A 13677-nucleotide genomic window follows, 5' to 3' on the forward strand; every position below is an offset into this window, starting at 1 on the left:
CTTTTTAAAAAAACCTGTTAAATTTGCAACTACCTGCGTGGGATAATCAGGATTTTCTTCATATCGTACAATCAAAACAAAATTAGAAATAAATTGTTATTGGGGCACCTGGGTGGCTCAGTCAGTTGGGTGTCTGCCTTCGGCTCAGGTCATGATCCCAGAGTCCTGGGATCTAGCCCAGCATCTGGCTCCCTGCTCAGCGGGGATTCCACTTCTCCCTCTGCCCCTCACTCACCCTGCTCTAGTGCTCTCTCTCTCACTCTCTCTCTCAAATAAATAAATAAAATCTTTTAAAAAAAGAAATAAATTTTATCTACAACCCTAATTAAAAATGTGTGCATAAACTTTTTTGTTCTTATTTCCTTCCTAAGTATTTTTTTTTTTAAGTAGGCTCCACACCCAACGTGGAGCCCAACGCAGGGCTTGAACTCACAACCCTGAGGTCAAGACCTGAGCTGAGATCAAGAATGCTTAACTGACTGGCCCACCCAGGTGCCCCTGCCTTCCTATTTTAAATACGATCTTACTAAATATTTTTATATCGATTGAATACTGCTTTTAACTCATTTTGCACACTGGAATTTCTTTCTTTCTTTTTTTTTAAAGATTTTATTTGTTTATTTGCCAGAGAGCAAGAGAGAGAGGGAGAGAGAGCACGTGCGCCCAAACAGGGGGAGAGGCAGGCAGAGGGAGAAGCAGACTCCCTGCTCCCTGATGTGGGACTCAATCCCCGGACACAGGGATCATGACTTGAGCCGAAGGCAGATGCTTAACCTGAGCCACCCAGGCATCCCAAGCACACTGGAATTTCTCATAAAATTTTATTTGGAAAGAGTTTCAATTATCCAATGGTACAAAAATGGAAGAGAACAATGATAAGTAGAGATTGTGGAATATATCTTCTGTAATCCTTAGAGGAAAGAAAGATGACTTTTGGGTTGTTTTAGGTGACAAACAGGGATGGGGTTATAGAAAAGAGCATTTATTTCACACGGGGTTTTTCTGCATCAGTGATTTTAATATGGATTCTTAGTGGTTATCAATAACTGGTCAGATAATTTTTTTTTTTTTTATGCACTGCCCTCTGGATTCTGCCCTAGTGAATTCTGGGCTCAGTCCTCCCCCTCCATCTCCTTCTTGATCCAGTCCACATAGTTGAGTAATTTGGTGTAGAAGCCGTAGCCCCTGCTGCACCCGATGCCCCAGGAGACTATGCCCGTGGCCACCCAGCGATCGTTGTGCTCATCCTTCACTGCAAAGACCCCTCCACTATCCCCCTGACAGGCGTCCTGCTTTAGAGATGGGTCCCCAGCACAGAACATGTTTTGAGAAAACACATCGTTCCTCTTGTTTTTCCGGAGCCAGTTCTCACATGCCTCTCGCTTAGCTACGGGCAGGCGGATAAACTTGAGGTCATAAGAAAGCCTCTCCTCCATTATCCCAAAACCACTGACATAGCCCATGAGGCCCCTGTCATAGAAGGTCTCGTTGTCAGGGAGGCAGATGGGGAGGAGGTTGGGGCCCAGGGTGACACTATTTTCCAGCTCCAAGAGGGCAATGTCCCCCTCAAAATTGTGGGACTCATCCTGGCGGTAGTCTGGGTGGATGCTGACCCTGCGGACAGGGTGGTTTGCTAGTTTCGTGATCTCTTCCACGCTTATGTGGCCCAGGAACACATCCACGGTGGCATTGCCTTGTGCTTCATGATCCTTGGGGTAGAGGGTGTGGGCAGCTGTGAGGATCCAGCGGTCGCCCAGCAGGGCTCCACCCCCTCGCCCATAGATGTTGGTGAAGGCCTGCCAGGGGAAGTTGCCTAACTTGGCTTTTTGCCCCCCAATGATACGCTGCTTCTGTTCCACAGGGTGGACGGGTTTCCCACACACTGGAGAGGAGAGACAGGGAAGGCAAGGACAAGTCAGGCCGGGCCCACCCTCTTCCCTTCTGTGGTCAGTCAGTTCCCCCTATAACCCCTCTTTCGGCTCTGGGCTCTTTCCTCTTTCTCCTCCCATTCCCACACCCGCTGTCTTTGGTCTTTTGTCAGCCTCTTCTCCTTGTTCTTTTTATTTCTTCCTGGGGGGTTTTCTTGCTATTTTTATTCCCTGACTTCGCATCTGCTCAGTGAAAAAGCAGGAATGTCAGGACTGACTCTGGTTCTCTGGGTTCCTTTCTCCCTTTCTCCTGGAATATCTCCTCCCCTCTTCCCCTTATTCCTTTTTTCTATTTTTGACCTCAAGCTGGAGTGTCTCTCCATTCACTTTGTCTTCATTCTCTGTGCATGCTTTTCCTGAGGCTCTGCAGGGCTGCAAAATGCACTGGGGATGGCCCTGGAGAGCTTCCACCAACCTGGCAAACACCGAGGAATCTTCGATCCTTCCCATTCATTCTTCCATATGCCCTCCGCTGTGCAGGTATAGGCCCCTGAGAGCAAAGGGGGCTATGATCAGGCTGGGAGGTGGTGGGCAGGGAAACCAGGTCCCAGAGGCCAACGAGCACTGAATATGTGGGACGGGGAGACGGGAGATTCGGAACCAACAAGGACAAGGATCAAAGGGAGAGGTTCAAATACATAAGGATGGACTATCAAAAGTGTGGAGAGGGGAAAGGCTCCCTACATATATTTTTGTTTTAATGTTCAGTGAAAAAATCAGAATACTTAACTCTATGTTTGATGTGATCCCTATTTGTGAAAGTAGACATAAAAACTGGAAGGAACATATGAAAATCTTATCAGTGACTGCATCTTGGTAGTGGGATAGTAGATGATAATGGTAGCTACGTGCTCTGATTGCTGACAGTGTACCATGCTTGTTGCTAAGCACTTTGTCTATATTATTTCATTTAAGCACCACAGTGACACTTTCAGGGATGCATTATTATCCTCATTTTTTTGGATGAGGAAACTGAGCTTAAATAATTTGCACAGGGTCACATAACTTCTAAGTTCCAGAACGAAGATGCAAACTGAAGACTGTCTGACTTCAAAGCTAAGCTCTTAAATAATACCATATAATCTATATATAAGATTTTTTTCTTTTTTCTTTTTGATGTTTTAAATCTATGAAGCATGTGATTTATTTCATTTTAAAGAAAAGTTTTGAAGATGAGTTTGAGAGTCATTTGTTGCAAAAAAATCACAACATAGTAGCCTGAGGGGTATGTGGGGAGAATGTTGGGGAAGTCCCACATAGCTGCAGTGTGGTTGTGGTGGTGGTGGTGATGCTGGTGGTGATGGTGGTGGTGGAGGTGGGGGTTCGTCATGATGGTGGTGTGGCGATGATGGTGATGATGGTGGTGGAGGTGGGGATGGTGGTGGTAGTGGTGGGGTGGTGGTGTTGATGGTGGTGGTAGAGGTGGGGGTTGGTCATGATGGTGGTGATGATGGTGGTGGGGGTGTGGTGGTGGTGTTGATGGCGGTGGTAGAGGTGGGGGTTGGTCATGATGGTGGTGGTGATGGTGATGATGGTGGTGGAGGTGGGGATGGTGATAATGATGGTGGTGGGGGTGGGGTGGTGGTGTTGATGGTGGTGGTAGAGGTGGGGGTTGGTCATGATGGTGGTGATGATGGTGGTGGGGGTGTGGTGGTGGTGTTGATGGTGGTGGTACAGGTGGGGGTTGGTCATGATGGTGGTAATGATGGTGGTGGGGGTGTGGTGGTGGTGTTGGTGGCGGTGGTAGAGGTGGGGGTTGGTCATAATGGTGGTGGTGATGGTGATGATGGTGGTGGAGGTGGGGATGGTGATAATGATGGTGGTGGGGGTGGGGTGGTGGTGTTGGTGGTGGCAGAGGTGGGGGTTGGTCATGATGGTGGTGGTGTTGGTGGTGGTAGAGATGGGGATGATGATGGTGCTTGCGGGGGTGGCAGTAGTAATGGTCATGGTGGTGGTGAGAGGGAGCTGACTGTTTATGAAATTTAAGACTTTCTTTGTATCAGCTCAGGTGCCTCCTTCAACCCTACTAGTTGCCTCTTGGCACTGTACTTTAGGCCCCTGAAGCCAATGTCCAGGGCAGATACCTCAATATGCATCCCCTAGGGATTATGTTGGAAAAATCTCAGAGGATGTCTTGAGAAGATGGAAGGGAGAAGGCTGCCATTTGCATGGGTCCCTACCTCGCGCGGTCTCGCTGATGCCGCCTCTGGTATGCATCTTATAATATGGCTCCTGGCAGTAGTACTGGATACGGGCCTGGTAGGTGTTCACCCCCTTTGTGGTGGCATAATTGAAGGCCCCGTTAGTCAGGCTTCGGGGTGGCCCACAGTCCTTGACTTGGAGAGAACACAGGGCCGTATGAGAGCTGAGAGTGACGGTATTAGAACGTCAGTGGGAAGAACCTGAGTTTTCTGCCCATAGAACAGGTTGAGAACCTTAGGGAAATACGGTCAGTGGCGGGGGGGGGGGGCACTTGTGAAGGATGGGAACTAGATGGAGTGAAATTCAGTTCTGGGTAGAGCCCACCAACACTGCTCACTTGAGAGTTGACCGGTTCCTGAGGTGGGCCATAGGCTTCAAGGGACAAGTGAGGGGGAGGGTGTTTTGGGGAGAGGCTTAGTCCACATCCTCTCTTCCTGCCACAGCCTAGGTCTCCATGACTGGGGTGGTGGTGGGAGCTCCCCAGGGGCAGACACCTGCTGAGTTGTGACTTACTCTTGCACCTGGGCATGGCACGATGCCAGGTGCCATCATCCTGACAGACAGCTGTGAAGGAGAGCAGCACCTGGTTTCCCTGTATGAGAAGAGGCAGAGAGAGATAGAGGTGTCATTAACACAAGGAGGCACTGTGGTTCCCTACCTGCCTTTCCCGCACTGGAGCAGCAGGGAATGCAAGGCTATCTCTCAGGCTCTCAGACCTCAGCACCCCCATGGATGTGGCTCCTTTGTTCTTCTCAGACCAGAGTTGCAGATGGGAGCACTGAATCACACAGCGGAAAGTCAGAGCAAGGGCTGATTGTCAGACTCGATAATCCTCTCTCTAGACTCTTGCCTGCTTCCACTACGGTCCAGTTGACACCCACAATTTTGTTTTGTTTTATTTTATTTTATTTTATTTTATGTAGGCTCCATGCCCAACATGGGGCTCGAACTCACGACCCTGAAATCTAGAGTCGCATGCTCTATGGACTGAGTCAGCCAGGTGCCCCTGAACCCCACAATTTTAAATTTAAAAAATAACAAGCTTGGTAGCCTCAGGGGTCCCTCCAATTGTATATATTTTTTTAAATAGCATTTTAGTTTACCAGCTTTTGTGAAATTAACCAATAAAGCCATGGTCTTTCCTGAGCCTGCAAAGCTGAGGACATGGTGGTGGGCCCAGGGTGAGAACACCATCGTGCATAAAAAAGCCCTGGGGCACGAGGTAGGAGATTTGGTTCTAGTTCCTGCTGTACAAAATCACTGTGATGTTGAGTGAGTCACTTCTTGCACTCCACCCTGCCTTGTCAGTTCCTAAATCCTACCATTATTATGCTAGGCCAGTAGTTCACAAACTTGGCTGCACATTAGAATCACCTGGGTAGCTGTAAGTAATCCTAGCTGCACTCCAGACCAATGGAATCAGTCTCTTGCAGGGGACCCAGACAACAGTGTTTTTAAAATTCGAAGTGTTTTCAGTGTGTAGTCAAGTTTGAGAGCAGGTAGACCGGGTGATCTTCCAGCTCAAACATGTGTGAATCCAGCTGGGGCTGAGCCTAAATCTGATATGAACCTACCCGCCTGAATTGCTCCTAGAGGGCTGGGCCAGCTCTCTCCCGTCAGCCTCAGGCTCTTACCTCCACAAGCTGGTAGCCTTGTTGGCAAGTGGCGATGAAGTAGTCACGGAACTGGTATTGCGGCTGTAGGTTCTGGATGATGGTGAACTTGTCTAGGGTCTTGGGCTGGGGGCACTTGATGACTGTTGGGAGACCAGAGGACATGTTTATTTCAGAGCCACTGTCCTTCTTTTGACCCATCTGATTCTGCCCTGTTGCTGGCCAGTGAGAGAGGCCCCCAGGCAACCTTACTTTCAGTGGTATAATGCAGCTTCCAGCCTCGGCTGTCCCCCGAGTCATCTGTGAAGAACAGCAGATCCACCGCATTGCTGTTGCTGTCAAAGTCAGCGGGTCTTTGTTTCCCACAGAACTCGCCGATGTTCTTCCCGTTGGCATAGATCTGGTGGGGAAGATGGAGGGCCATCTCTCTAATTCAGACATTTTCCCACTGGGCTAGGATGATGGTGGTGGTGGGAACTCTGCTTTGTGTGTATGTTTTCAGCTGGAGGAGAAAAGGGATCCCCAGGATCCACTTGCCTAGCCTGTGTGTGAGGTTGGTCATTCCTGTCCCAATTGGCCAGAGGATATAGCGGGAAGCAGGGATGCGGGGAGTGGAAGGGGAGGAAGGGAGAGTCTCAGGGAGTAGGATGGCTGTACCTGTAGCTGGTCATAGGGGCAGTGTACTTGCTGGTGGTCATCGATTTCAAAAGGCTCCAGGAACTTGACGTGGAGGGTGAGGCCGCGCTCCACCCGGATGCTGTAGTTGCAACGCAGGTCAGGTGGGTAGGGCTGGGGGTACTCCAGGCTGGTGATGTACCCAGATGGCTCTGTGTACAGCTCACTGCTGCACTCGGCTGTGAGAGCAGAGCCGGATGGGGGTCACTGGGCGCTCTCTGACTGGCCCCACACGCCCTTGCTCGGTCCCTGCCTCCCTCCCACAGTGCCCCAAGCTTACCCTGGCAGGAATGCCTGTCCTTCTGAAGCTCATAGCCTGGATGGCAGGAACAGAAGTAGCCACCAACATAGTTGTGACACAGGTGCTGGCACTGGGGCTGGAGATTCTCCTCAACTGAGTTTCGCTGGGAAGCACATTCATCGAGGTCTGGAAGACATTCCAGAAGGAAGGGTTAAATTCCTGCCGGGGACTTCTGTCATGGCTCTGCTCTCAGAGAGGTCAGTCACCAGAGGCCTAAAGACAAAATCATCTCCTGGCCACCTGGAATCATCTCCAGGCCTCTCTCTCTCTTTTTTTGGGGGGGGGGGTGGTGGTGTGGGAAGGGACAGAGGGAGAGAGGAAATCTTAAGCAGGCTCCATACCCAGTGCAGAGCCGGACACGGGGGTCAATCTCATGACCTGAGATCATGACCTGAGCCAAAACCAAGAATCAGACACTTAACTGACTGAGACATGCAGGCGCCCCAATTTCAGGCCTCTCTAATGCTTTCTGGGAACTACCCCACCGTAACAGAATCTAGGTTGGCAGTCCTCTCCTGGAAAAAGCTCTTTTGAGGAGAAAAAATAAGGAAGGACAGGCTTCCTGCTTCAATGGATTCAGGATTCCCCTTTTCTGGTCCCCATACAACATGCCTAAGGCCAGGAAAAAAGGCACCCGGGGCCACTCACCCACAGCTTGGTAATAGGCCAGGAAGCCCTTATAGAACATAATGGTGCCATTCTCCTCATTGGAGAAGTCCGTGTGGAAGGTCAGCTGCATCTTGTTCCCTTGAGACATAAATTCCTTTGCTTCTGGGGCGTTGCCCAGTGGAGAACCCACTTGCCCACAGAACCTCCCCAGAGTTTTTTTGTCAGCAGAGATCTGTGGAGAAAGGACAAAGGGTGGGAAGAAGAGCAGTTGAGGAGACATGTCCTGGGTGGAAGGTCTGCAGAAGTCTTCCTCTTGTCCCAAAGAGTGAGTCGTGCCCCCCTGCTGGACCAGCTTCCATCTGGTCTCTACCTGCGGGGCTCTGGCTGTTGTAAACTGTCTCTCCATGACTTGCTTTCTTTTTGTTCCCCCGGTGACTTCCATCTGTTGAGTCTTTGGTGGCTAACTCCTGGCATGTTATCCTGTGCCTGGTACATCGCCCCTTCCCTGTTCTCTGTCCCCTGGCATGTTTCAGACCTTCCTTTGTCTCCACCACCTCCCATGCTCATCTTCCACTGGAATCCTGGTTTTCTCCACACAGCCTTTAGCATCCCTTCATTCCTGGATCCCTTCATTCCTGGAGCTTCATTCCTAAGTGGTCTGCTTTATTTTCTGTCCAGTTATCCCACCTTATGCAAACCTTTCACGTCCAGCCACATGCCTCCTGGTATACTCAGCTGAGTGGGAGCCTCTCCAGCCTTCGCACGGGCTAGCATCACCGGACTTCCCTTATCTCTTTGCTCATAGGTTCTTTAACTCCTCAGAAGTGGAAGACATCCTGCCCCCACCCCATCCCTCACCATCCCTGCCACCAAGACCCCTCCCCCCAACCCTGCAAACTTCTCCAGTCCTCTGGGCTAGAAGATGTATCATTTTCATGTTATTCTCTCATAACCTCCAGAGGGTCTCCTGGGAATGGTATTTACTGCATGTGTGTAGACTCTACTTGAATCCTGAATCTAGAATCTCATTTTTATTGATATAGAAAGTTGAGACTGGGAAGGCACACTTGGCTGTCACAGAGGTGAGGAGACTGAGCCCATTGACCTTGCTGAAGCTTATGCTTGAGCTACCACCACACACGTTTCTCTTCCCCATATTCCTGTTTAGGAAGGCAGCCATGGTGATATTCTACACGGAAACAGGGAAACTGGGGCACAGCCATTTTCCACAGACTCCCAGCAAGTTAGCTGATGGAGAAGGTTTTTCTGACTCCTATAGACAGTAAATTTCCTGGAAGTGGGGCCTGCACATTCCCTCCTCTGTGTTTCTCCCTTCAGTGCTCACCAAGGGCCTCTAAATCCAGTGGACACCCCATCCATGGTGTCACCAGACTCTCCGAACTTCACTTGGCCATTAGCTCTTGCAGGGCTGGGGCTGTGTCCATGGGTGGGGAATGCTATCCAGGGTGATTAGAGCACAAGTCCTCAGTTTCCAGAGACACCCAGCTCTCCCTCTGCCCTCCCAACCTGATTCCCTACCTTGACATAGTCATACAAACAGCCTTCAGAAGGCTCCAGGTCAAACTGCCAGAAGATGAGCTTCACTCTGAATCCTGTGGGCACTGTGATCACAGTGGTTTTCTCAAAGTTGTTGGGGTAAGGCTTGGGGTACAGAGGAGATGTCACCTCCCCAAAGAGCTTCTGCGAAACGGGGATGGAGCCTCCCACGCGGCAGAACAGGATGGGCACCAGGAGGTATAAGAGGCACCTGCCGACAAGAAAGTGGGTGTCTAGTGCTGGAGGGCTGCGGCACCCTGCCGTTTGGGCAGTGACTGGGGTGGGGGTTGGGACGGTCCTACCGCTTGGCATTTTCCTTTCTGGCCATTCTAGGCCTCGTAGAGATGTTCTAGGTGGGGGTGGTGAAGTGGAGAGCCTGGCCTCTGCAGCCGCTGCATTGGGTGTTCCTCCCCCTGGGTAATGTCCAGTCTAGAGGTCATCACACTCCCTGCACCTCCCTCCCCATCCTCCTCCCCTGCCCTCTCCCACCACTCCCCTCCCCTTCCTGGAATAGGGCTGGCTTGGGACCAGTTAATGGAGGGTGAGGGTTTCCAGTCATGGCTCTCTGATGGGACTCCCAAAGGCTCAGCAAAGACCTCTGGGAGAAACGGCCTATGGAATATGGAGTCATGCACAGAGCACACCCCTCCTGGGCACAGTGGATCCCTTCATCTTGCTGCTCCCCTGCCATGAGTTAGGAGGAAGAAGGGAACATGGCCATCGCCTCATGGGTCTAAGGTCTCCTCCTCAGGAGGAGGGATGGTGGGGTATGTGTTTGCATAAGCACGTGTGTGCCTACGGGAATAGGTAAGGCATATGGGGAGGGAGGGGTGTTCCCGTCCCCCTGAATGAATTTGGGAGCAGGGTTGCCTCCCATGCCCAGGATTCTCTCCTCTGGCTTCTCCCACCCTCCCGGGGCCCCATCAGCCTTACTCACATTTCTCAAGTCTTGTTTTTGGATCCTGGACTCTCCTGACAGTGTCTTCATCCACTCTGTGTTGAGGGAGAGAGCGGTCATGCAGGGGAGGCAAGGGGGAGGGAATGACTGTGGAGGGGAAGGAGGGGACCATTCCCGGAGGAATGTTGTAGGGAAGGAACTATTTGCATAAACAAAACGGAAAAAAAATCTTTCCAGTTTAATGTAGTTTTGGTTTTGAAATCCCTGATGGTGGTGCCACCTGCTGGCGTGCCTGGGGAAGGCTAAGGAGATGGGCCCGAGTTTTTCAGAATGGAGAAAGCCTTTGGTTGGAAACCCAGACTTCTCGGTTTCTATATCTGATCTGAATTCTCCCTTTCTTCAGGGACTGCTGCTGTGTTTACAAGGTCCCGATGCCAAAGGGAACGGAAATCGCAGTTGAGGGGGTACTCTCTTTTCTGCAGTGCCCTGTTCCATTAATCCGGTTCTTCCTGCCCTTACTCACCCGGGAATGGCCAGGGTTTTAATGTCCAGGTTGGTGTGACAGGAACCACGAGGCAGAGAGGGCATGGCAGGAGCGGACAGAAGAGAACAGAGTTTGGTTGCACTGGGGCCCCAGCCTCCTTTCCCATGAATGACACTTAAACATGGGACACGGGGTGCTTATCAGGGTGACCCTACAGCAGCACTAGGGTCTGTCTTAAGACCCTTCCTCCTCACTTCAGTGAACTCAGACCTGCCCGTGAACTTGGTTCTTAGAGAGGCAAGGGAAGCTGAGCGAGGGTAGAAACATCCCCTTCTTCTCGGCATCTGGTCAAGTGTTTGAACCCCTGAGAGTCACGGTTGCCTAGGACCAGGCAGACAGTATGTCTGCACACCGACAGTGACTTGGTCTTTTCTGAAAGAAAGTAGGCCCCTGGGAGGGAGGGAGGTTTTGTCTCTCCTGTGTTCCAGGCCATAGTCTCCTAATTTGAAAGTTTGCTCGCTGTGGAAGCCTTTCTTCCTCAACTCTCCATGGCTCAAATACCCTATGGCGTTCGATTCCAGAGGGAGGCTCAGGCAGAGCTGGCCTCCGAGTCGTGGACCTTTGTAGTCTATCCTGCTTGTTTCTCCAATTGGATTAAACCCTCTTTCCCTCCACCCACCTACCCCCTCATTCATCCATGTATGGACTACTTATTTAATATGCCAGGTACTTTCCCAAGCAATGGATTGCAAGGACTCACAAAGATGGGGCAGTTCACCATTAGGCAATGACCAAGGCCTCACTGAATGTGGTTAGAGAGCAGGTACAGGAAGATGCGAAGTCAACCAAGGTGTGGAGGTTCCTCCAGCAGGCCTAAATGTCAGAGCTGAGAATCGAATCTGATGGCAGGGCTGATCCATGACATAATCTGTGACATGACCCATGACCTGGTCAGGTCAGAAAAGACAAAAGATAGAGGAGAAGGATAAGGACTAGATGAGGAGACGAAGAAGAAGGGGAATTTTTTTTTTTTTTAAGATTTTATTTATTTATTTGTCAGAGAGAGAGCTCACAAGCAGGGGGAGCGGCGGGCAGAGGGAGAAGCAGGCTCCCGCTGAGCAAGGAGCCCGATGTGGGGCTCGATCCCAGGACCCTGAGATCATGACCTGAGCTGGAGGCAGACGCTTAATGACTGAGCCACCCAAGCGCCCCAAGAAGGGGAATCTTGTCTCGCAAATTGCACATTAGCATTTTGACAACACTGTGTGTGCGTGTGTGTGTTGTGTTCATAGTGGAGGCAATATGGAGGAGATCACAGGTAGGAGCAGGTGGTCCAGGAAGGTAATTCTTAGCTGAAGTTCTCCTATTCATCCCAGGGATTCTGAGTATCATACAACATGGCTGCAAAGTGACAAACCTGGGCTTCATCAGCTCAGTCCCAGGCCGGCCTCCTCTCTGCCGGGCCACTCAAAGGAACCTTTACTTGCACATTTGTCGTATACTGTTGACTTACACCAAGGACAGAAAGAAGAAACAGCCATATGAAGATTACTCCTGCACTGGTTTAAAGATCAGTATGAGGGGCACCTGGGTGGCTCAGCCGTTGAGCGTCTGCCTTCGGCTCAGGTCATGATCTCAGGGTCCTGGGATCGAGCCCCACATTGGGCTCCCTGCTCGGCGGGAAGCCTGCTTCTCCCTCTCCCACTCCCCCTGCTTGTGTTCCCTCTCTTGCTGTGCTTCTCTCTGTCAAATAAATAAAATAAAATCTTAAAAAAAAAAAAATATATATATATATATAAAATAAAGATCAGTATCAGGGGTGCCTGGGCGGCTCAGTCATTAAGCGTCTGCTTCGGCTCAGGTCATGATCTCAGGGTCCTGGGATCGAGTCCCGCAACGGGCTCCCCGCTCAGCGGGGAGCCTGCTTCTTCCTCTCCCACTACCCCTGCTTGTGTTCCCTCTCTCCCTGTCTCTCTCTCTCTGTCAAATAAATAAATAAAATCTTAAAAAAAAATAAAGACCAGTATCGAAGACATTGTCTATTTTATTGTTTATTCTTCTTAGGTTTTGGTTCTGGAGAAAAAAAGTTTCTCTCTTAAAGTAATGGTAGGTTACCTTATGTGGATATATCTAGACATCTAGATCTATATAGATCTATAGCTATAGATATATATTTTTTGCCTTGGCAGGGAGAAACATCATTTTTTAGTAATAAAAACAAAATAAAACGAATACATGCTCATTAAATAAAATTTAACAAAGTTTAGCAATTACGGAGGAATAGGGGAAAACAAAACAGCCAAAATTTTACCACCTAACACAACTTCTGATTAGTATTTTAGGGTGTTTTTAAAAAAGATTGATTGGTTTTAAAGATTTTATTTATTTATTTATTTATTTATTTATTTATTTATTTAACAGAGAGAGAGAGAGAGAGAGAGAGAGTACAAGCAGGGGGAGTGGCAGACAGAGGGAGAAGGAGAAGCAGGCTCTCCTCTGAGTAGGGAGCCCAACTCAGGGTTTGATCCCAGGACCCTGGGATCATGACCACAGCCAAAGGCAGATGCTTAACCTACCAAGCCATTCAGGTGCCCCAAGATTTATTTCTTTTATTTTAGAGAGAGAGAAAGAGAGAGCAAACACAAGTGGGAGGAGCAAAGGGAGAGAGAATCCCAGGCAGACTCCGCAGGGATTGCAGAGCCCTACGTGCGGCTCAATCCCACGTTCCTGAGATCACGACCTGAGCCAAAACCAAAAGTCAGACACTTAACTGACTGAGCCACCCAGGCACCCCTTAGGGTGTTTTTTAATAGTCTTTTATACTTAGGTTTAAAAATGGTTTAAAAAAATCGAAGTAACCACATGTATGTACAACTTTGAATCCTGCTGTTTTTCAAAGATCAATTTTTTTTAAAGATTTTAGTTATTTATTTGACAGAGAGAGAGATAGCGAGAGCAGGAACACAAGCAGGGGGAGTGGGAGAGGGAGAAGCAGGCTTCCTGCCGAGCAGGGAGCCCAATGTGGGACTCGATCCCAGGACCCTGGGATCATGACCCGAGCCGAAGGCAGACGCTTAACGACTGAGCCACCCAGGCGCCCTCAAAGATCAATTTAACCTTTAACCAGGTAAGCTAACTTGACCTTCAGTGCTAGCAGATTTGCTCTCTTCTGTTTTATGGTATTAATTACCTATTTCCATTTGAACAATCGTATTTTACTCGTGTCTTTCACTGTAAATCACCTCAAGACCTTATTAAAAGTTAAAGAGCTGGTCTTCTCAGGTGGAGCCCAGACCCAGGTGTCCAGCAGCACTGGGGGGTGTCGGCCCCAACATCCAGCCCGGTGCTGGGCTCAGCTTGGGGTCTGCAGGAGACGGGGCTAGCAGGGAAGTGTGAGCCAGGTGTTGTCG

The 13677-nt window shown here is 49.8% G+C and overlaps 1 protein-coding gene across 2 annotated transcripts; it reads right to left on the reverse strand.

Moving 5' to 3' along the window:
• Nucleotides 1-802: 802 nt before the first annotated feature.
• Nucleotides 803-9978, reverse strand: C1R (complement C1r). Of its 2 annotated transcripts, none has more exons than XM_036116234.2 (11): nucleotides 9823-9978; nucleotides 8868-9096; nucleotides 7368-7560; nucleotides 6699-6845; nucleotides 6401-6597; nucleotides 5996-6143; nucleotides 5765-5886; nucleotides 4644-4722; nucleotides 4109-4264; nucleotides 2344-2418; nucleotides 803-1882 (listed from the first exon to the last, which is right to left on the reverse strand). In XM_036116234.2, coding segments are annotated over exons 1-11 (2118 nt in total). In that variant the 5' UTR covers nucleotides 9825-9978; the 3' UTR covers nucleotides 803-1112. The 2 variants fall into 2 exon arrangements, with proteins under 2 accessions (XP_035972127.1, XP_035972119.1); XM_036116226.2 differs by lacking the exon at nucleotides 9823-9978 and adding an exon at nucleotides 9188-9285.
• Nucleotides 9979-13677: the final 3699 nt, after the last annotated feature.

The sequence above is a fragment of the Halichoerus grypus genome, chromosome 6, assembly GCF_964656455.1.
Source record: "Halichoerus grypus chromosome 6, mHalGry1.hap1.1, whole genome shotgun sequence".
In the NCBI taxonomy this organism is placed as follows: Eukaryota; Metazoa; Chordata; class Mammalia; order Carnivora; family Phocidae; genus Halichoerus; species Halichoerus grypus.